The 22,238-nt window shown below is 63.5% G+C and overlaps 1 protein-coding gene across 4 annotated transcripts in view; it reads left to right on the top strand.

Annotated features, from left to right (window-relative positions):
* Positions 1-22,238, top strand: part of IGSF9B (immunoglobulin superfamily member 9B) — a 56,344-nt gene that overhangs the window by 23,153 nt on the left and 10,953 nt on the right. Inside the window, exons 8-21 of one of the 4 annotated variants that reach the window (XR_012028901.1) lie at positions 324-466; positions 715-855; positions 932-1,048; positions 1,364-1,514; positions 2,540-2,663; positions 4,915-5,090; positions 5,982-6,208; positions 7,429-7,513; positions 9,435-9,596; positions 9,899-9,944; positions 10,504-12,156; positions 12,747-12,840; positions 13,630-13,675; positions 19,456-19,546. Coding sequence is in view for 2 of the 4 variants with exons in the window: in XM_072822760.1 (XP_072678861.1) it covers positions 324-466; positions 715-855; positions 932-1,048; positions 1,364-1,514; positions 2,540-2,663; positions 4,915-5,090; positions 5,982-6,208; positions 7,429-7,513; positions 9,435-9,596; positions 9,899-9,944; positions 10,504-12,156; positions 19,456-19,577 (3,147 nt within the window). In the remaining 2 variants the exon portion in view is untranslated. Of the gene's footprint in view, positions 1-323; positions 467-714; positions 856-931; positions 1,049-1,363; positions 1,515-2,539; positions 2,664-4,914; positions 5,091-5,981; positions 6,209-7,428; positions 7,514-9,434; positions 9,597-9,898; positions 9,945-10,503; positions 12,157-12,746; positions 12,841-13,629; positions 13,676-19,455; positions 19,578-22,238 lie in introns of those variants that run through there. The other 3 variants (XR_012028902.1, XM_072822761.1, XM_072822760.1) reach the window with 3 other exon arrangements.

Below are 22,238 nucleotides of genomic sequence, written 5' to 3'. Positions count from 1 at the left end.
CTGGGGCAAGCTCCGGGGCCTCCCGACTGGAAACAGGACTCGTGGGGGACGCTGGCGGCGGGCAGCCTGCACGGCCCCTGGGGCGTCCGTCTTGTCCCTCGTGGTGGCCGGCACCTGGCCCCGTTGGGAGCACTGGGGACACATGTGGTGCTAACTGGACGGGGGAAGGGGTGGGGGTGGGGGTCGGGGGTGGCAGGCCCCGGGAGGCCCGCTGTCTGTGTGGCCCCTGGGCCGGGGTGCGCGGGGCCCCGGCCGCTGCCTGGGATCCTCGCTCCTGCACATCCTCGTGCCCTCGTATCTCACCCCACATTGTCGCCCTGCAGACCCAGCCCGCGTCCTCAACATGCCCCCTGTCATCTACGTGCCCGTGGGAATTCACGGCTACATCCGCTGCCCTGTGGACGCAGAGCCGCCGGCCACCGTGGTCAAGTGGAACAAGGATGGCCGCCCGCTGCAGGTCGAGAAGGTGCTAGAGGGATGCCCGTGGGGTCCCAGCGCCGCGTGCCTCCCGATGGCCGAGGCTGCCCCCGAGGGTCCGGTTCCCTGCCCGGGCTCCTGCACTCCCCACCCCACCTCTGGGGGTGCAAAGCTGCTTGGGGGGGGTGGTCTGCGGGGCCTGAGCCCCTGGCCCAGGCTGGCTGCTGCTCTGCCTCCCCGGCCGGCCGGAGCCCCTGCCCTGACACTGGCTCCCCGCTGTGCTGTCTGCTTGGGCAGAACCTGGGCTGGACCCTGATGGAGGATGGCTCCATTCGGATTGAGGAGGCCACAGAGGAGGCCCTTGGCACTTACACCTGTGTGCCTTACAACACCCTGGGGACCATGGGCCAGTCTGCTCCCGCACGGCTTGTCCTGAAGGTGAGTCTGGGGCTGAGTGGCTGTGGAGCGGGCGCCCCGAGCGCTGGGCGTCACCAGGTGGCCGTGTCCTCCCTAGGACCCCCCGTATTTTACGGTGCTACCAGGCTGGGAATATCGGCAGGAGGCTGGCCGGGAGCTGCTCATTCCCTGTGCTGCTGCCGGGGACCCCTTCCCCGTCATCACGTGGAGAAAGGTACCCCCGGGTTCTGGAGCCTGGGAAGTGGGGCGGCGGTGGGGGGGGCAGTGAGGGGGCGAGGAGGGGACGGGGCTTGGTGGGGGGACGGGAGGAGCAGGTTGCGGGGCCTGGTAGCAGCTCTGCTGGGAGAAGGTGGGGTGCAGAGGAGTGGGGTGGGCCCCCTGCGGGAGGGGCAGCGGGGGCGGGCTGAGACTTGGGGTGCCCCTCGCTCCTCCGGCCTCTGATGTGTGGGTGGCTTCTCTTCCTCCCTGCTGACCTGGCTCCTCCCCTGGCGCCCTGCCCTGCCTTCCTCCTGCCCCCTTGTTGGCCAAGGTAGGGAAGCCCAGCAGAAGCAAGCACAACGCCCTGCCCAGCGGGAGCCTCCAGTTTCGAGCCCTGAGTAAGGAGGACCACGGGGAGTGGGAGTGCATCGCCACCAACGTGGTCACCAGCATCACTGCCAGTACCCACCTGACCGTCATCGGTACGGGGGCTGCGGGCAGGAGGGCTGCGGTCTGGGTGCTGCACACGGTTGCCCACTCTGGGTGCTGTGCACAGTTGCCTGCTCTGGGTGCTGCGCACAGTCTGCCCGCTCTGGGTGCTGCGCACAGTCACCTGCTCTGAGTGCTGCGCACGGTTGCCTGCTCTGGGCGTCTCTCCTGAATCGGCCCGCCTCGGAACTGGGAGCCTGCCACGTGCAGCCCTAGCCCTCTAGACGCTGCCCGAGGGAAGGGGCCAGGGGGCCTGTCCTGGGGGATCTTCCTCGGGCGAGATGCCCCCAGCAACACCCCCAGGCAGACCGAGGCATGTGCGTAGGCAGGAGCAGCTGCTGGGGGTCTGTGTCCAGAGCCCGGGAGGGGTCTCGGGAGGGCCCAGCGTGGAGGTTCCTGGTGCTGCCGCGTCCCCACGTAGCCGCCCGTGGGTGGAGAGGCGGTGGCGCCAGCCGAGGCCAAGGCGGCAGGCGTTGCCGCAGTCTCAGGCCCTGTACCCGGTGGTGCCCGTCCCCTATAACCCGAGGCGAGAGCGGATAGCCCGGTGCACCCCGTTGGGCCCGGGCCTGGCGTGGGTCGCACACCTCGCGGGCATCGCACCGCCGGGCAGCGCGGGCTCAGGACGCACAGGCGGGAAGCTCTTAACAGTCGTGTTGCGCGGCCTGTCACGCCGGCGGTCGGGTGGCGTGTGGCTCTCGTGGGGCCGGAGGACCTGGCGGGTCGGGGGCTTTCTGGCTTTGCCTGTGAGCTCCGGGGAGAGTGTGTGCTCGGGGGGAGCCCAGGACTTCGGCCCGGGGTGACGCAGGCTCCAGGTTCCCTTCGCTCAGGCCGAGTGCTCCGGGAGGCACGGGGCGGGTTTCCTGCCGCAGCCCTGCTGCGCGGGCGTCGGCTCCTCCGGGGTCCCCGAGGGCCCCGAGCGCCCCCTTGGGCACTGCCCTCGCCACCACGCGGTGCCGCTGCGGCCCGGCTCGCTGGGCCCAGCTCGTTTTGGTCTGAGAGGACTCCGCTTGGTCTCCAGGCACCAGCCCCCATGCCCCGGGCAGTGTCCGGGTCCAGGTCTCCATGACAACTGCCAACGTGTCCTGGGAGCCAGGCTATGATGGAGGATTCGAGCAGACATTCTCAGTTTGGTACGGACCTCTGTGAGTCACCCCCGCATGCTTTGCTCTCTGCTTCTCCCTCCCCGACCCCCGACTTCAGGCAGCCCCCGGGGGGTAGACGCTAGGAGGAGGAGACGGTTCTTGGCCTGCTAGGCCTCCCGGCCGCGAGGTGCGTGGATGCGGTGACTAGCTCTCGGGGACTCCGGGCCCTCTCTGCCTTCCGGCCTGGAAGGTTTGGGACGCCAGCTTAGCTTGTGGCCTGACGTGACCACCGGCCTCTGCTGCTCCTTCCCCAGCTTATCTCCCGGCCCCCTTTTGTGTCCTTGGATCATGCTCCTTTGAGGTTCCTCTGCCCTCTGGAGTCTGGAGGAGACTCCGGGGATCTTCAAGGGCGTTGTGCAACAGCCCGGCAGGAGGCGTGGACTCTAACTGTTATGCCGTGGCTTCCCCAGGGGTTCCAGGAACCCGTTGGAAGTGGTGCTTGCCTTCCGGCCTGGTCTTCAGCATCTCCTTTCCTCCAGGACCCTGTGTCTCTATCTGTGTTTATGTCTCTCCTGCTCAGTTGGCCGGATGTGGCGATGGGAGATCTTTGCCCGAACCTTGGGGGTAGGTTAGGGAATCTCAGAGATGCACACATCAGGCTGAGGTCGGGGGGCACCGCAGGGGTGGAGAGGGGGACCTGTAGCTGAGCTCCTTCCCGATCCCCACGGAATTCCCTCCCTGTCCTGAGCCGGGGACCGGCCCCCGCAGCGTGGGACACCGCCGAGCAGGAGGGTGGGTCCTCCTTTCAGACCTGCCTCATCTGGGGGTGCACGCGTAGTCAGGCTCACCCGGAGCCTGGGAGGGAGGAGACACCCCTGCAGAGGGCAACTCAGGGACGTTCAGGGAGGGCCCTCGATGCACTTCTCGACAGCCGGGGAGCTGCCCCGTCTCCCACCATCAAACATGGGGCCCGTGCCCCGAGCTTCCCAGGGGCCCGAGCTCTGGATGGGCGGGCTCCCTGGGCCTCCGGGGGGAGTGTGGGGGGCTCTGCGAGTTGCAGCCAGAATATCCTCCCACCTTTACCTCTGCTCCTCCTGAGGCAGGGGGCGGGGGCGGGGGGGGCACACCCCCGCAGGTGGCCCTGCAAGCATCGCGGTGAGGCCAGGTGGCTGAGTGTCCAGGGCAGGGTGTTTGGCCGGGCCGAGCCGTGTCTGGGGACAGCCAAGTGGCAGGTGTGGGCGTAGACGGGGTTTCCCTCACTGCTTGTGGTCCTGCTCCACGCTGCTGCTCATCTGCACCGCTCTGTTACACTCCGCTCACTTGCTTTGGTGCCGGGGGCGGGCATGGGGGGGCCGGGCGGTTGTGAAGTGGGGGAGGTCGCCTCCCCCCCTCGCTGAGTGGCTCTGACTCCCGGGACTGACTCAGACGTTTGGTGCTAGCTTCCTTTCTCGGCTGTGCTTTCTGCTGCCTCAGCGTCCAGGGTGGTGAGCCCTTCCTTGTGGGGGGATCCTGCGGGGGGCGGGGGGCGTCCACCAGGCGGCGGCTCGGGGATGAGGCTGGCTGGGGCCGGGTCCCGCGGGGTGATGTCTCCTCCCCGTGGCGAGGCCGGGGCACTGCACCTGCACACAGGCCGCGGCTGAGCCGGGTGGGGCGGGCGGTCCACAGCAAGGCCTGCAGCAAGGCCTCACCCTCGCCCCAGGGCGTCTCCGTGCTGGGGACCCCCCCCCCCATGGTGAGTTCTAACCCTTAAAGCCTGAAGGATCCTCCTGCTCACCGTGGGGAAACCCCTGCTTATTTTCATCACACGCCCTCGGCTTCCTCAGATGACTCAAACCTGCTCGGGGGGCCGGGGAGCCGTCTGGCTTCCCTGACACCCCAGCGTGGGCTGCCCCGGGGGACGGGGTTGTGGTTCTTCCCCTGGGTCGCTGCCGCTCACTGTCCCACGATGGCCCCTGCCTTGCTCCCGGAGCCCGGACCCTCCCGAGGCAGAGCCACTCTCAGGGTGGTGCTCGGGGCGACGCTGTCCCCAGATGCACTTGCTACTTCGACCTGGGCCTTGAGCGCCACGTATACCTAAGGGTCCCGTTCGTAGCGGCGGTACCGGCCATGGCTGGCGACCTGCGTTCTGGGACCGGCACGGCCACGTTGGGTAGGTCACCCCGCCTTGGTCGGCACCCGTCTCCGTGCTGACGCCCCGGGAGGCCAGGTGTGTCCGCCGCCACCTCCTGGAGGACCTTGCACGCGCGCCTGTGTCTCCAGTGTGACCCACCCCACCCCCTCGTCCCCGATCCTCTCTCTTCCTTTCGGCCAGGATGAAGCGGGCGCAGTTTGGGCCGCACGACTGGCTGTCTTTGCCCGTGCCGCCGGGACCCAGCTGGCTGCTGGTGGACGCGCTGGAGCCCGAGACGGCCTACCAGTTCAGCGTCCTGGCCCAGAACAAGCTGGGAACGAGCGCCTTCAGTGAGGTGGTCACTGTGAACACTTTAGGTGAGGGCCGCAGGCTGCGCAGCCGCGAGGGCTTCCCGGGGGGGCCGGGTGGGCCGCTGCCGACCGCGTGCTCTGTGCCGTTGTGCGGGGCTTGCCCCAGCCCGGATGCCTTGTCCCCCGTCGCAGCGCTCGGGGCCGGATTCCTGTCGGGAAGAGGCTTGGCATTTGTCCTTCCTCGCCAGGCCGGGGCTTTGCAGCGTCCCGTGGCTTCGCAGGGCAGGGTCGGAGGCGCTCCCCCGTCTGCCCTCCCCGATTCCTTCCTCTGGCCTTGGCCTCACTTGCTGGCGGGCGTGTGGCCGGTTCTTGCCGTCGACTCCTGGTCCTCCGTGGGCCTCGGGGCTCCGTCCATGCCGCGCGAACGGGGGCGCCCCTCCTGCCCGCCCCGGGGCCTCTGCTGCCTCCAGGGCCTGCGGCTCTGATGGGACGCTCGGCCCCGCTCTGCAGCCTTCCTCCCTGGCCCTTGGTTCCCTCCCGGGGCCGAGAGGGCGGCTGAGGGCGGGCGGCGAGCCCTGGGACGGGGGCCCCGGCCTCCTTAGAGGAGGTCGCGGGATGCGATGCTCGGTGTCCTCATAAAGATGCCGCGCTGTTTAGAGGATCACATTCAAACATTCAAGTTCTCCGCCTTCCCCCCCTTCCTGTTTGTTGGTGTGTTTTTTTATCCGCCCCCTCCCCCGTCCTTCCGAGGAGCTGCGTTCTCTCGTCTGTGTGCGTGGATCATGGGGCCGCTTCCGTGGGTGTCGAGGGCTCTTGCTGTGCAAGCCTCGTCTCTGAAACAACCCCCGCGTGGGCGTGTGGCCCTCGCTGTGGGGCCGTGGCCCGGCGGCGTGCGGGGAGGTGGGGCGCCTGGCCCCGCAGGTGCCGCCACGTACCCTCTGTCTCCCCCCGCTGCAGCATTCCCTGTCACAACTCCAGAACCCCTGGTGCTGGTTACCCCACCGAGGTGCCTCACAGCCAACCGGACCCAGCAGGGCGTGCTCCTGTCCTGGCTGCCCCCTGCCAACCACAGCTTCCCCATCGACCGCTACATCATGGAGTACCGCGTCGGGGAGCACTGGGAGACGCTGGACAGTGCCATCCCGGGCACCGAGGGAGACTTCTTTGCCAAGGATTTGTCGCAGGTGAGGGGCCCGGCTTTTCCCAAATTCCGAAAGTGACGTGAGCCTGGAGACACCAAAAGCTTCCGGTGACCAAGGCAGGTGTGCTGCCCCCCACGCTCTCCGATCTGCTGCCGAGGTCTGGGATCCTCAGGCCCCACAGGCTCAGGGCCATTGTGTGGCCACAGAGACTTCTATTGCCTTGAGGGCTTTTCCCACACACGGACGTGAGCTGGGGCCGCGCGGGGCAGGTGAGGAGCCCCACCTGTGACCCTGGACGTCGACCTCTGCTCCTTGCCGGACTCTGACGCGCGCTGGGCAAAGCGTTTCCCAGAAGGGCTGTCTCCTGCTTTGCCCCCTGCTTTAACAAGTTAGAGTCCCCGGAGGAAGATGCATTATCTTTTTTTTAGCAGCTGGTCCCCTGTAAACTTTGCTGTGTCTCTCTCTCGCTAGAGGGAGGAAGCAGCTTATTTCATGGAAATAAGTCTGGACAGTCTGGACAGTCTTTTTTTTTTTTCTTTTTTTTCAAGATTTTATTTATTTATTCATGAGAGACACACAGAGAGAGGCAGAGACACAGGCAGAGGGAGAAGCAGGCTCCATGCAGGGAGCCCGATGCGGGACTCGATCCCAGATCTGGGGATCTCGCTCTGAGCCGAAGGCAGAGGCTCAACCCCCGAGCCACCCAGGTGTCCCGAAACAGTCTCGTCTGTCTTTCTGTCTTCCTTCCCTGGGCACTTATTCCGCGGTACAACCAGCCCCCGGGGGCCCATGAGAGCCCATGTGTGCGTCCCTCTCCACCTCTGCTTTCTGCGACCTCACAGCCCTAGATTGAAATCCACCGCGGTGGGAGTATTTTTTTTTTTTTTAATTTATTCATGAGAGACACAGGCAGAGGGAGAAGCAGGCTCCATGCAGGGAGCCCAACACGGGACTCGATCCTGGGTCTCCAGGATCAGGCCCTGGCTGAAGGCGGGCACTAAACCGCTGAGCCACCCAGGCTGCCCAGTGGGAGTATTTTTACCATGGAAATGGAAGTTGGTAAATGCTGCAAATGAGGACTTTGTTTTTTCTTTTCCTTTTTCTTTTTCTTTTTTTTTTTTTGGTAACCCGAGAGCTGGTTGTTCATCACTTCCAGTCCGCCACGGCTTCGGGTACCTGTTCCCCCTTGGGGGAGGGTCTGCGGTAGGTCAGCGTCCGCCTGGGGTCCCAGGCTGACGAGAGTCTTGTCCCCGGGGCTGCAGGACACCTGGTACGAATTCCGGGTTCTGGCCGTCATGCAGGATCTGATCAGCGAGCCCAGCAACATCGCCGGCGTCTCCAGCACAGGTACGTGGGCTCGGCTCTTGTATAAGCCGAGGGCTTAGGGCCGCACGGAGTCCCTTGTGAGGAAGCTAGTCCGGGAGGGAGGCTGAGTCGGAAACGAGCAAGGGCTCTGGTTGAGACCGGAGCGTTTCTTCAGGCCCTCCAGCCCGTCGGAGGACGGGACAGGCGCTCCCCTGCTGGAGCTGCGTGCACGGCCCTGCCTGCGGGGCACCCGTCGCTGGGACTGGCGCTAGCCCCCTCCTCGTAGTAGTCCAAAAGGACCTGGCTCACGTTCCTTTGCTGTGACATCCCTGTTTCCGCCAGCGCGTCCTCTGTAAGGGACTGGGGTGGTGAACTGGAGAGACCGCAGGTCAGCACATATTTGCTGAAGGCCTGGGATGAGACTGCTTTCTAATTATGGTGGTTTTATTTGGAAAATTGCTGTTTGGTGTTGTTTCCTCCACTCCTTCGTCTCCCTAGGTTTTTTTTTCAGGCTAAATAAAGCCAACTCCCTAGCATTTTCCACATTTATCTTTCTTTCTCTTGGCCCTGGTCCCACTTCTACGCATCTTCCTCCGGCTACGGGTCCCGAAACCCAGCAGAGCCCCTCCCTCGCCCGGTCAAGTGGCTCCCTCGGTATGGGAAGAGGCTTTCACTTAGTGATTAAGCGGGGGCGCCATTTCTGGGGGCGCTGCTCCTCCAAGGACCCCTGGGGCCGGCGGCAGGGGCTTGGCCAGGGCGCTCGTGCAGCAGGACAGCTCCAGAGGCACTGGGCAGGCCGATGTGGGGAAGCAGGGGAGACGGTGGCCAAGCCCTGGGGCGGAGGGGCATCACTCCTGCCTCACCTTAGGCACCGTGGCACCGAGGCTGTTTTCTTGTTTTTCCCCATACAGAGGTACCCTGTCTTGGCTTCCCTCTAGGGAGGGGACTCTAGAGCGAGGGAGGAACAGGGACCAGGGCTCACAGCCGAGGCCACAGTAAAAGACGCAAGGGTTTGCATCGGCGGGCTCTTCTGTGTTCAGTGGCTTTATGTCTGGCACCCGAATGGAAGACGGGTACCGGGGCGCAGTGGCCTCAGCCCCCGTCTCAGCCCCCCACTCCCAAGGGCTCATAGCTTTCCATCGGCCCACGCCACTCGTCAGGGTGATCCAGGCTGTTTCGGCTCTGGCCCAAGACATCCGCGTACACAGAATATAAAGAGTGGCGCTTTCCGGTGTCACCAACTGTGAAGTAGGGCCTGGCGGGTGGGGGTCCAGCCCTGGCTCCGTCACTAACGAGCTGGGCACAAAGCGAACCGCGGTTCTTTACCTGTAAGAGGAGGTTGGACTAGTGTGGAGCGTCCCTGCGGGCTCCGGAGTTGTGAGCCGAGGTGTCGGGGACATGCTAACTCTCCCTGCAGAAATTGCTCAGCCGTGATGCGGTGGCTCGGAATCTCTGGTCACAGCCCCTTCTCCCCTCCGTGGCATTTAACTCCCAAGGTGGCTTCACAGCCAGGGTCCCATTTTGTCGGGATGGCAGGAAGCAGCAATACCCCCTCCCCCAGGAGGCCGAGTAGCAGGGGTGTAGACCGGATAGGCCGTGTCTGTTGGCCAGTCCGTGACGGTGTCTTTACGTCAGAGTGAGCGCGTGTGCCCCGTTTGCCCCCTGTGAGGGCGTCTGGTAGTGTGCACCGTGGCCAAGCAGATGTTACTGTCGGAGTCATGCCTGCCATGCGGTCACCGTGGCTGTGACTTTTTCGCAAGCCCTGTGGACGTCACTTGACTTCCATCCACCCATCTGCGGTCCCTCTCCTCGGCCGTCCCCCTCTCTCCAAACCTCAAGTGCTAGACTTGCGCGTCGTCTGTTCCACGGGGCTAGCAAAGACGCCTGGGGGCTCAGCGTCAGAGTTGGGGGGCTCCTGCGGGAGGGAGGGGAGGGAGTCACGCATGTTCCTCGCCCCCCGCAGACATCTTCCCACAGCCGGACCTGACTGATGACGGGCTAGCCCGGCCCGTGTTGGCTGGAATCGTAGCTACCATCTGCTTCTTGGCAGCTGCCATCCTGTTCAGCACCCTGGCCGCCTGCTTTGTCAACAAGCAGCGCAAGCGTAAGCTCAAGCGCAAAAAAGGTGGGTGTCTGCCCCCACCGCCCTCCTCTGCCTGGCCCGGTTCCCAGTGCTCCCTGTTGGAAGAGGCGGCTCTCCTTGAGCGTGGGCCCCCTTGCCAATAGGGAAATGGGGTCTTAGGGGTACAACTGCCAATGGGACCGGATGGGCAAGAGGGAGTAAGGAAGGTAGATGCTGGGGAGGGGGTGATGGGCCCAGGCCGTGAGAGGGCAGGTCTGCAGCTCTGCTCTGGGGGCCATGGACCTGAGGCGAATTTTGGGTCCCTGGCCTCAGCGGGCTCTCCTTCCCCTTCTTCTTTCTTGTAGATCCTCCACTGTCCATCACTCACTGCAGAAAGAGCCTAGAGTCTCCGTAAGTGCCCCCGCGGTCATGCTGAGTGCACAGAGGGCGGAGGGCGGATGCGGGCAGGTGGTTTGCCTAGCTCGGCCCCCAGACGAGCGTGTCTAGACTGTTTGCTGTCCACTGCTCTGCACGTGCACAGAGGGAGCAGTGGCGTAGACCATCCCAATAGCGGATAATCCATGGCTCTTTAGCTTCGGAATGTGTTTCCGTGGGTTTCTTTCACCCTAATAGACGCGCCTTCTTGGCGTGTCTTGCGTAAGTCGACCTTAAGGTGGGCTTGCATTTCTTGAGCACGCCGGGAACGATGCTAGAGGTGTGACTGCACGGAATGGGGCAGGCAGGAAGGGCCAGAACGAGGGCAGACGTGCGCGTTCATTCAAAAGCCGGCCGGCACCCGCCTAGATGGTTTCACGCCAGAGTGTTTCACGCCAAAGTACACAGCCCATCGGCACCCCCTTCTGTTGAGCATCCTCTTAGGCGTTTGTGGTTGTTTGTTAAGAGGAGGAAAAGAAGTGCCTGAGCGGGCGTCTGCAGCCTCACGCTCCTGCCCCCTCGCTCACCCCCACAGCTTGTCGTCTGGCAAGGTGAGCCCCGAGAGCATCCGCACGCTCCGGGCCCCATCGGAGTCCTCTGATGACCAAGGCCAGCCGGCCGCCAAGAGGATGCTGAGTCCCACCCGGGAGAAGGAGCTGTCGTTGTACAAGAAGACCAAGAGGGCCATCAGCAGCAAGAAGTATAGCGTGGCCAAGGCCGAGGCCGAGGCCGAGGCCACCACGCCCATCGAGCTCATCAGCAGAGGCCCCGACGGCCGCTTCGTGATGGATCCCTCTGAGATGGAGCCCTCGATGAAGAGCAGGCGCATCGAGGGCTTTCCCTTTGCCGAGGAGACGGACATGTACCCCGAGTTCCGCCAGTCGGACGAGGAGAATGAGGACCCGCTGGTGCCCACGTCTGTGGCTGCCCTCAAGTCCCAGCTGACCCCTCTGTCGTCCAGCCAGGAGTCCTACCTGCCACCACCAGCATACAGCCCTCGGTTCCAGCCCCGTGGGCTGGAGGGCCCCGGCGGCCTGGAGGGGCGGCTGCAGGCCACGGGCCAGGCCAGGCCTCCCGCGCCCCGGCCCTTCCACCATGGCCAGTATTATGGGTACCTCAGCAGCAGCAGCCCCGGGGAGGTGGAGCCGCCGCCCTTCTACATGCCGGAGGTGGGCAGCCCCCTGAGCTCCGTCATGTCCTCCCCACCCCTGCACGCCGAGGGGCCCTTCGGCCACCCCACCATTCCCGAGGAGAACGGAGAGAACGCTTCCAACAGCACGCTGCCCTTGACTCAGACGCCCACAGGCGGCCGCTCCCCTGAGCCCTGGGGCCGGCCGGAGTTCCCCTTTGGGGGCCTGGAGACCCCGGCCATGATGTTCCCCCACCAGCTGCACCCCTGTGACGTCGCCGAGAGTCTGCAGCCCAAGGCCTGCCTCCCCCGAGGACTGCCCCCCACCTCCCTGCAGGTGCCCTCGGCCTACCCGGGCATCCTGTCCCTGGAGGCGCCCAAGGGCTGGGCGGGCAAGTCGCCGGGCCGAGGCCCCGTCCCGGGGCCCCCCTCCGCCAAGTGGCAGGACAGACCTATGCAACCTCTGGTGAGCCAAGGGCAGCTAAGACATACCAGCCAAGGTATGGGCATACCCGTGTTGCCTTACCCCGAGCCGGCCGAGCCGGGGGGGCACAGCGGCCCCAGCACGTTTGGCCTGGACACCCGGTGGTACGAGCCCCAGCCCCGGCCCCGGCCCAGCCCCCGGCAGGCCAGGCGCGCCGAGCCCAGTTTACATCAAGTGGTGCTACAGCCGTCCCGGCTCTCGCCTCTCACCCAAAGCCCCCTGAGCTCGCGCACCGGCTCCCCCGAGCTGGCGGCCCGCGCCCGGCCCCGCCCGGGGCTCCTGCAGCAGGCCGAGATGGAGATCGCGCTGCAGCCGCCGGCCGCCGGCAGCTTCTCCCGCAAGTCCACGCCGTCCACGGGCTCCCCGTCCCAGAGCAGCCGCAGTGGCAGCCCCAGCTACCGGCCCGCCACGGGCTTCCCGGCCCTGGCCGCCGCCTACCCTGCGCCCCCGCCCGCGCCTGTGCCCGCGGGGCCTGCCGACAGCCTGGACGTGTTTGGACCCACGGCCTCCCCTCGCAGCGGGGGGGAGGAGCTGCTGCGGCCGGAGCCCCCCCCGCCGCCGTTACCTACTTCGGGGTGAGTGCCGGCCGGTTGCCCTGCCCGCGTCCGCGCCTGGTCATCCTCGCCCCCATTCCCCACCCGCCCCCACCCCTCCATCACCCCGAATGACAGGGCTTGTGTGGACATGCTGCAGCATCCCTTCCGGAGAGTTCTGGTCTTGGCATCGGCGGGCGAGCTCGTGGGGTCCAGTGCGGGGCGGACCTGGTCCCCCCCGCCCCTCCCCTCCCGAGACAGGACGGACATGCGTGGGCAGGGGCGGGGTGTGCCGTGCAGGCCGAGCGGCCCCCAGGTCCTCTTGCAGTGCAGAGCGCTCCCGTGCCGTGACCCTGGCTTGGGGTGGGGGGTCCAGGGCCCTCCAGACACTTCGGATCCAGCCTCTTTGCTGCCCCGGCCCATCCTCCCTGCCAGGCAGGACCCCAGAGCCCCCCTCCACCCAGGACGGGTCGCCAGGCGGGGTCTCCTCCCCCCCCCCTTCCCCGGCCTTAGTAGCCTAGAGAGCCGGAGGGGCCGTCCCCAGACCGCCCCCTGGGCGGGGAGCAAGGTCTCAGGCCTGTGAACCGTGTGCCTGGAGCCACACACCCTACCCCGACCTGTGTGCCTCGCAGGAAGCTGCAGACAGACAGACAGACAGACAGACAAGCTCCTGCGATCAGCCTGCCCGAGAGAGCACACTCTAAACTGTAGCAGCTGGTATTCCAGGTACCAGAGTCGGCCTGGACGCCCGTCTGTGCCTCCTTCTCTCGCTTCTCTTGCCCCGACCCCTCGTCCCTCCTCCCCCTCCCCCCTCCCCCCTCCCCCCTCCTCAAGTCTGGCTTTCCTTCTGTCTGTCCTCCTTCCTCCTCCATCTTCTTCGGGTTGGCCTGACTTGCTCCGAAGGGCTGGCAGCGTCTCCGTAGTGCCCCTCACCCCTCCTGGCCTCCCCTCCCTGCCCCTCTCCACCCCTCCCTCCCTCTCTCTCTCTCTCTCTCTCTCTCTCTGGTTCCGTCCTTTGGTCTCTCTTGATGTGGCCGCCTGTGCAGGGGAGCAGAGTGTTCCAGAGGAGGCTGGCCTGCTGGTAGGCAGGATGGGAGGCGGTCGGAGAGGAGGGAGCCCAGCGCCCTTCCCCTGCCCCACGCACTCCCACCCTCTCTGGTACCTGGAAGCACAGCCTCCCCTCCCGCTGCCCCTGCTCCTGGCGGGCGGGGAAGGCGAGGCGAGCTCTAGCTAGGACGCCGGGCGCGGCGCCCACGGAGCCGGGCCTCTGTCTGTGCAGGAGATGCTGTGCGCCGCAGCCCTGTCGTCTGTGCTTTGTGCAGCGCTCATCTGCCTCGTCCATCGTGCCGTCTGGTTCTCTGTCTCTCTCCTCTCCTTCCCCTCACCCCATTCTCTGGCCTCGCTTGTGGTTCTCTGGCCCCCGTGCTCCTCCCCTCCTCCCCTCTGGGTGTGCGTGGGTGGTTGCCCCACGGCCCGGCCCGTGTTGATAACTGCTTTGTTTCTGATTGATCTCAGCTATCTGGGCAGTGTTGTCGAGACAAGCCTCTCCTCAGCTCAATAGGTAAGGGAGCTCCGTGGCTGGGGCGGGGCGGGGGGTGGACAGGCGGACGGGGCTTCGGCAGGGCCATCGCTTCCTTTACAGGGGAATCCAGGCCATGTCCCCTCCCCCCGCGTGGGCGGCAGCTCCGCTGCTCCGGGCCCCACGGCTTCTGGGTTCCCCACATCATGCTGCTCCCACAGCCTCACCGGGCCGCGCTCGGGCACCGCCTAGCTGCAGCTTCTGACGCCCGCCCCACACGCCACGCCTGCCCCAGAGCCTCCCTGCAGTTCCCCTCACTCGGACCCCTGCTGCCCACATACCCAGGGCCTCCCACAGACACCCCCGGGGACCCTGCATGCTCCCTGAGGGGCCTAGAATGCCTACGATCCGCTTTGCATCTCTGCACCTCTGGAAACACCAGGGTCACACTCAGATCCAGAAACACCGCCTCTCCCCTGTCCCCCCGCAGCCTCAGGCAGGGTGTCCCCCGCCCCATCCTGGCTCCCCAGAGACTCCGGTCTTCCTCAGGGGTTGCTGGTCCCTCCCAGTCTTCTCGGGCTCGCTCTGATATTGTCAGGGAGCCAGGGTTGGGGTGTGGCCCCGTTCCTTCCCTCAACGGCTGGGTCGTCCCCAGGACCAGGTCACCTGTAGTCCTGTGAGGTCAAGGGCGGGGAGACGCCGCCACTTGCCGTGCCCCTTGCCTGCCAGAGCCCGTTGGGGGCTGTTACAGGACTGACACGTGGACCTCGCCCTCGGGTCAGATTGCCCCCAGACCCCATAGCGGCCACTCCCGATCCCACTGGGTCACAGCTCCAGGGGCCTGGGAGGAGTTCCCGGGCGCAGAGGACAGGCTGGCCCTGGGGCAGCACTACGCTCCTTCCTCTGCTCTCTTCCGAGGGCGTCCCTGCCCCCAAGCCCTGTCCCCTGTCCCCAAGCCCTGTCCCTCCCGCGTCCTTGCAGGTGGAGGTGTCAGGAATCTGAGGGCTCCCAGAGGGGTGTGAGGTCTCCTGCAGAGGCTTGAGGTCACCCGAGACTCACTGTCTCCCACGGTGGCTGCGACACTCTGTTTGCCATGGATGCCCCTGCCTGTGCTTCTGGGCACTAGCAGCGTGGGAGCTTCCCATGGGGAGAAGCACCTGCATCCCCTGCCTACCTAGAGATGCCAGAGGGCTCAGGACGCTATGCTCAGGCGTAGGACCGGCCGCCCGTGAGGAGGGCTGCGCTGTGTGGCCGTGTCCTTGTGCTCTGCAGCCTCAGGCTTGTTAGCAGCCGAGGCCCCGGGGGGCGTGAGGCTGGTTGGGTGTCACGCTGCGGCCGCGAGCAGTGGCGAGCGGGGCCAGCATCGGGCCGTAGGTGTGAGCCCACCCTCACCTGCCGACGGCCGCCTGTCCCCCACCGTCTGAGCTCGCCCTCCCTCCCTCCCTCCCTCCCTGAGTCCCAGTTCTGACCCCCGCCACCCCCAGAGAGGAGGGAGCTCCAGGCCCAGCCGTCACTGCACTCCTGGACAGTGCCCGGACCCCCGCCCCGCGGTGACTGCCACGCCCTCACCCGGCTGTCGCCCTGCACCCCCAGCACGCCCCACCCGCCCCCGCCGAGGGCCTGGCCCCTGTACCCTCACTGCTGTGGCAAACCCAGAAACCAAGGGCAGTGGTGGGGGACCGCAGGATCCTCGGGGCCTGGCCGGGTCCCCAGCCGAGGAGAGTCAGGTGCCCGGAGCCGGGCCTTGGTGGTGCTGGGCAGCACGAGCCACCCTAGTCCTGCTTGCTGAGAGCTCCCCGGGCGCGGGAGCTGCTGGGGCCATCGGGAGGCGTTAGGCTCCTCTTCAGACGCTGTCTTCATGCTGCGCCTTTGCATGTGTCTCCACTCGGTCTTGCTTGGAGAGGATGTGACGCGTCTTGTCTACGTGCGTTCTCGCTCTGTTCCTGTTTCCTTCAGTCTGTCTCCCGCTCCTCCCCTGGGCCCGCAGTGGTCCTCCTCCTCTCCCCCTCTCTCTCTCTGCCTCCCCTCCCTCTCCTCTTCCCAACTCCCATCTCGGAGCGGGAGTTGTACTGTGTGGACCTGCCCTGTGTGGGGCCGGCGGGCTCCCGGGCTCGTCCCGTAGCAGGCCTCTTCTCCCCTCGCCCTTGAGCCCTGTCCCTCAGCGCTGACTTTGGCCTGTCGGATGGGGTGGGTCTGGGGGGCGGACCCCAGGAAGGAGCTCCCGAGTCCCGAGTCCTGAGTCCTGAGGCCAGACCCTGGGTTTGTCCCCACCCCACAGGGAATGCTGCCGTTGGTCGTCAGGGCTTGGGGGGGGGGGGGCACGACCTCCGCGGTCCGGACTTTCTCTGTTGTAAGGGGGGGCGGTGGCGGGACTTGTTCCCAGCTCACCTCGGGCACTACTGGATTTTCTGCCCCCACCCCCCACCCCGGGTCTGGTCAGGTGGTTATGCAGAGGAGGAAAGCTCCCCTTCCCTCCCGGCCGCCGACTGCCGGGGTGCCCGGCCCCGGGGGGCAGGCGCTGGCCTGCGGTTCTCACCTCTGTCCTGCGGTCTGCCTACTTTTGGAACCTTTTTGTCTGTGTCTTTTCTCCACTGTTTTGGGTGAGCACAGAGCTAAGCAACCATTAGCCAACCCTGGGCTAAATGCTTGATTTGTATGGATTTTATGAAAACAGAAAGAGAGAAGATTCCAGGCAGTTCCTAGCAGTCGTGACCCTCAGTGAAGCATCAGTGGGCTGGAGTGCTGGGGTTCGGGGGAGCTCCACAGACATGGAAGATCTAGGGAGACCCTGGGCTTTTAGGGTTGTACCCCCGCCCCCCCAACTTCTTGGGATCAGGAGAGCCTGGTCTGCTGGGCTCCGGTAGGTTTTCGGAGGACCGGGCCTGACGGGGAAGGGGGCTGCCCTCTGTCTGTCGGAGAGCCCGGTGGGTGCTGTTGTGGGGTGCACCCTGCTGGTGCACTGCAGACTCCCGGGCTGAGGCCGCGGCAGGGGTGAAGTCGCATAGCCCAGGTCTCCCACCGTCTCCCGGCAGCACGAAGCTCCGTTGTCCATGGTCCCCCGTGGGCCTGGGACGTGGTCCCCTTCTAGAGCACAGAGGTGACTTGATTCCAAAGGGCGTCACGGGCTGCAAGTCAAGTGTGTTGGGCCGCATTTCACGTTTTTTTTTCTGTATAATTTGCTAAAAATAATTCAATTTTTGCCCTCCCCTCCCCGTCCGCCCCATCCGTCCGCCCCGTCCGCCCCGTCCTTCCAGACACTTGCTGTTATTTCTCCCTCCTGCATCGGCAGAGTGTCTCAGGGCCTCCAGGAGCCTTCGGTCACGTTTCTGTGTTTGAGCGCTGAGCCCAGCGCGGAGGCGGGTGGACAGCAGGCGTCCCGTCCCAGAGGGGCTGCGGCTTGGCTGTTCCACAAAGGGAAGTTGGCCTGTCCTCCTCAGCGGGTCATCACGGTTTGGGAACTTTGGCCTGAAGACAGACCTTGAGCGCCCCTTCCCCACCCCTGGCGCGTCTTCCTGGGGGCGCACGGGGTTCCCAGGTGGAGCACGGGAGCGCGGCCCTCTGCTAGGTGGCTTCCGAACCTGTTTCCCTCAGGAAGAACTCGGAAGAGCCCTTTGATGTTCTCAGCCTCGGCTCTGTGTCGTGAGAGCTGGATCCTTAGGCGAGCTGCTTCAGTTTGCCCCTCTGAGAAACGGGGTCAGTCCAGTATTTACCCGGTAGGGTTCTCGTAAGGACGGGAGAGAACAGTCAGTGCGGCCTGGTAAGTGGTGACTAACTGCCGCGTGACAGAGGCGATGAAGGCCGCGACAGGTTGATTTTAGTGAGGATGTCCTTGGAGGTTTCACCCGGCTGGGAGGGTCCCCAGGAACGACCCCAGGCGCCTTGGCCAGTTTTTCTCGCGGCCTCTGGGTCGCTCACCCTGGATTATGTGGTTTAAGCCCTGCCCCCTGGGGCCTCGCATCCCTCACCTCGTGTGGTCCCTTTGAAGAGGCTGGCCTGGACCGGGGCACAGGTAAACCCAACGGCTGATTCACACCTTTGATTCTCCTTTTAGGAGCTGGAGAAGCCCTAGTCAAGGATGAGAAGGGGGTGAGCACTGCCCGCCAGCATTGCAAACTCATGCTCCCCCATCCCCTAGCCATCTCCACCCGTTGTCCGCCTTCCAGATTCCCTTGCGGCCGCGCGGCCGCCCTGTAAGGTCCGTGCGGGTGGAGTCGAAGGAGGAGGGGACGGGGATTTGCAGGTCGGGTCTCTGGGGGCAGAAGACCTGACTCCTAACGGTGAGTCGGACTTCCCTCCGAGACCGTGTGCTGCCTGCCTGCGTGTGCGTGGACGTGGGGCCCCCGCGCTCTGTGCTGTCAGGGCCTATGGGAAACCCAGGAGCCGCCTCTGACCTGGACTTCGGAGGAGCTTCTGGGTACTTTATGTGCCGAGAGGCTACGGAGTGACGGCATCCGTCAGGGAAGGTGGAGGTGGCTTCATTGCCACTTACTGAGGAGGCCCCAGAGACCAGAGGCTTACCACCAGTCAGCCTGCGGGTGGCTTCTTGCTCCTTCCCCGCAAGTCCCACCGGTCCCGGGAGACGGGCTGCAGACCTCCCTCCCTCCTTCCCTGCGTCGTCGGTTCTGCCTCGGATTGTCGGCTCACCGCTGGCCGCTTCTCCCCCCCAGGGTTGGCCATCCTCCTGCTAATCAGGACTTACCCAAAATCCATGTGCTGCAGTTGGAAGAGGCTGGAGGAAGAGCGTGGTCGCCTCCGTGGGTGGCCCGGGGGGCACGCTGCACCCAGCGCTCTCCCTGCCTCTCCTCCTCGGGCTCCTCCATCCCGGGAAGCAGTGACACTGATAACTCGCCTTCTAGGTTTTCCTTTATGACCCGCGGGCAGTTCTCTCCCGTCCAGTGTGCACCGGTTGCCTCGGCCCAGCCTTGCAGCGGCCTGGGGTCCCCCGGGTCGCAGAGGCCGCACGGCTCCAGCAGAATCGTGGGCTTCGTTCTAACTGCAGGGTTGATCCATCAGGCGAATGACCATGTCCGCCCGCAGCGGGGGGACAGGGAGACCGTGGCGCGCGTGGCGTCTCTCCCATCCCCGCTTTTCCCACTGAGCCTGAAAGCGTAGACAGTCCTTGGACGTTTGCCACCGAAGGCAAGGGCTTCACGAGGCTGCCGGATTTGGACGCCCAGCGTCCGGGTCGACATCCACCTTCTTTTGGACTCTGAGCCTAGGCCGCGGGAGGTCCAGGCGCCCGCCCGCCAAGGTGCTGCTGGATGACCATGCCGCCGCCCCTGGCCGCCGGGTGCCGCCTGGCTCCGGTTGGCGCCGGGAAGACGCCCGGTGAAGTGGGTTGTACGCGCCCCCTGCCTCACAGGGCGTGGGGCTCCTCGTGGGCCCTGGCCTTCTCCTCCCCAGAGGACAACGGTTCAGTGGCGGTCTTTACCTCCTCTAACCTGCCCTCTTACTTTCCACTTTAAGGTCTCGGTCGTGGTGATTTCTGGCAGCTTGGGGCACGGATGCCGCCTTCTTCCTGCGTTGAGTGACACGTGATGCGGCCCCCTACTAAAGCCTGTCTCCCCTTTTCTTAGGTCTTCTCATTGCTCCACACGGTGGTTTCCATCCGAGGTAGGCCTCCCGCGGCTCAAGCCTTCTACCGGCTTTTCTCCCTTCCAGGAACAACCGAGAGGCGGGTGCCCGGGGACCACCGTGCACACCTGGGACTGCCCAGCACTGTGCCTGTCCTCCCGTCGGCCGGTGCTGTGGTTTTCTTCCAGCCGCTCTTCGGACGCTCCCTCTCTGGGGGCTGACCTGTGCCTCTCTGATTGTCCTTCCAGAACACATCCACCTGCACCCGGGAACGCTGCTACACCTGAGAGGCTGGAGGCTCTGAAATACCAACGGATAAAGAAGCCCAAAAAGTCATCCAAGGGCTCCTCGAAGTCAAAGAAACGATCCGGTAAATGGCGGATCCTCTCTTTCCTCCTCTCTCCGCCGTCATTGTGGGGTTGTTCGGCTCGGGATCCCGTCCCTGGGTTGTCTCCAGAATTGAATCCAGCAGTTTATGTCACTGTGTCTTTTTAATATTAGTTACTAAGTAATATGTAAGTATGATTTCCATGTAAACGTTAGAAAGACAGGGTCTCGAATTTCCTCTCAATCGTTTCCTCCCCACTGGGAACCATCCTTTTGTTCTTTTTTTTTTTTGAGATTTTATTTCTTTATTTGACAGACAGCAGGGGAGCACAAGCAGGGGGAGCAGGGAGGGGGGAAGGGGAAGCAGGCTCTTTGCTGAGCAGGGAGCTTGGTGCGGGGCTGGACCCAGGACCCCAGGATCATGACCTGACCCAAGGCAGCCGCTTCACCGACGGAGCCCCCCAGGCACCCCGGGAGCCACCTTCTTGGTTGTAGATGTGCTTTCAGAGGGTTCTGTGCATTTGCCTCCAGGAGATGCAGCTTGTTGCCTCTATGCGTTTCCAGACGACATAAGTAGCATCTTGATCCCTTTCCCTTCTGCCATAGGCCTTTTGGAACTCCCTTTATTTCCTTATATGTTTCTTTGTTATTTCAGACCGTCTAGTTGGACGTGGGATTTGTGGGGTCCTACTCAGTGCTTAGGGCACCTGGTGGCATGGACCCGCCCTCTGCGGGATGACCGAGATAGAATGAAATCCCCTTACGGTAGAGAGAACATTCCTGCTGACATATGTCTGATGTTTTCATCCCACACGGAGGGGTAGCTGCTAAGGTAGCGCAAAAATAATTCAGCCCTTTCCTACACTTAGAAAATTCTTTGATATTTATCACGTCGTCTTTATTATTTCACCAATGGTTTTACGAATCTTGTCCCAGGCTGTCAAAAGAGACAGCTGGACAGCTTCCTCGCTGATCTTTAGTAACCACGGACAGTGTTACTACTTTCTTTGGAGGCGGGGTCACGGGCAAGCCTTCTACGAGGCCGCCGGGATCTTTGGAAGACAGGGAGCCTTTGGGTGGCGCTCATATCCTGTTGGTTTATAGATGGGCGAACTGAGGCAGAAGAGGAGAAGATGATGTTTTTAGGGCTTGAGTGAGGAATGGGAGCCGAAGCTTGAGTGCTCAACCCACTTAAGCTCGTTGCAGTTGAGGACGCACGTACCCACCCACCTACCTATGTTTGTTTTTTTTTTTAATTTAAAAAAATTTTTTTTAAAGATTTTATTTATTCTTAAAGAGACAGAGAAAGAGAGACACAGGCAGAGGGAGAAGCAGGCTCCATGCAGGGAGCCCAACGTGGGACTCGATCCCGGGTCTCCAGGATCATGCCCTGGGCCAAAGGCGGCGCTAAACCGCTGGGCCACCTGGGCTGCCCTGTTTTATTTTTTTATTTGCTTTTTTTTTTTTTTTTTTGCTTATTTATTTTTAACAAAAAGAGCCACACCAGATCCCTGTGTTCCCTCCTGCTCTGCCCCGGCGTCCTGTTCCTATAAGACGTTGATGGCTCCCAAACGTCTCTTCCAAGCCCCAGTCTCTTCCAAGAGCTCACGTCTCATGTTTCCAGCTGCCTGCTGAACACGCACTTAGATGTTTTATAAGCCTCCGAAACGTCCAAAATAGAGTTATCGATCACCCTCTCCAAATGTGCGTCTCCTACCTCCTCCCCACCTTCTTGCATAGCACTGCTACGGGCCTCGCCACTCAGCCTTGCTCCTTGTCTGGCCTCACGGGTCCTGTCTAGCCACTTGGTAAGGTCTGCGGGACCAACTTTTATAGCACGTCCTCCGTCCGACTCTTTCCCACCTCAATTGCTAAAACTAAAGCTATTCCCACCCTGATTCTCGCAGTGGCCTCCTTGCTGGTTGTCTCGCTCCCTCCTTACTCCTCCTACAGTGCAGTCTACACTCAGCAACTGGAGCGATCTTCAGACAATGCAGTAGCGTCCTCTTGGCAATGTACACACACATGCACCTGGAGAAAACCTTCTAGAAGCTTCCTGCTGCAGCCAGAGCAGATTCCAAGCTCTTTAGGATTCCCACCTCCATCTTCCTTGCCTCACTGTCCTTTGCTCGCTCTGCTTCAGCTACGATGGCCTCCTTCCTTCCTTCCTTCCTTCCTTCCTTCCTTCCTTCCTTCCGTCCGTCCGTCTCTGAAATGTGGCAGTTGGCTCATCAGCCATGGGTCTCACTTTCGCCCATCCTCCTTCTTTTGGGAAACTCCTCCCTTGGGGCTTCAGAAAGCTCGTCGGCCTTTCAAGAGTAGAACCATACTTTATTTTTTGGTTTATTTTTTAAGATTTTAGTCCTTTACTTGAGAGAGAGAGAGAACGAGTGAGAGGGAGAAGCAGGCTGCCTGCCAAGCAGGGAGCCTGAGGTGGGGCTTGATCCCGGGACCCCTGAGATCACGCCCTGAGCTGAAGGCAGACGCTAACTCACCGAGCCACCCAGGCACCCCAGGACCGTGCTTAGTCATTTGCTCTCACGTGGCCTTCTTTTCATCTTTCTTTGTAGGACTTTCAGGATCTGGAAATTTTATTTCTATATTTTTTAAGTCCACACTAAAGTATAATTTTCTAGAAACCCAGCCCTTTACTGCCGTATCTGCAGAAGAGCCATGAGGCAGCGTGGTGGCCCTGGCGTCTAGG

This window comes from Canis lupus, chromosome 3 (assembly GCF_048164855.1).
Source record: "Canis lupus baileyi chromosome 3, mCanLup2.hap1, whole genome shotgun sequence".
Lineage (NCBI taxonomy): Eukaryota > Metazoa > Chordata > Mammalia > Carnivora > Canidae > Canis > Canis lupus.
The sequence above is the reverse complement of the archived record's forward strand: the minus strand, read 5'-3'. Positions and strand labels throughout refer to the sequence as shown.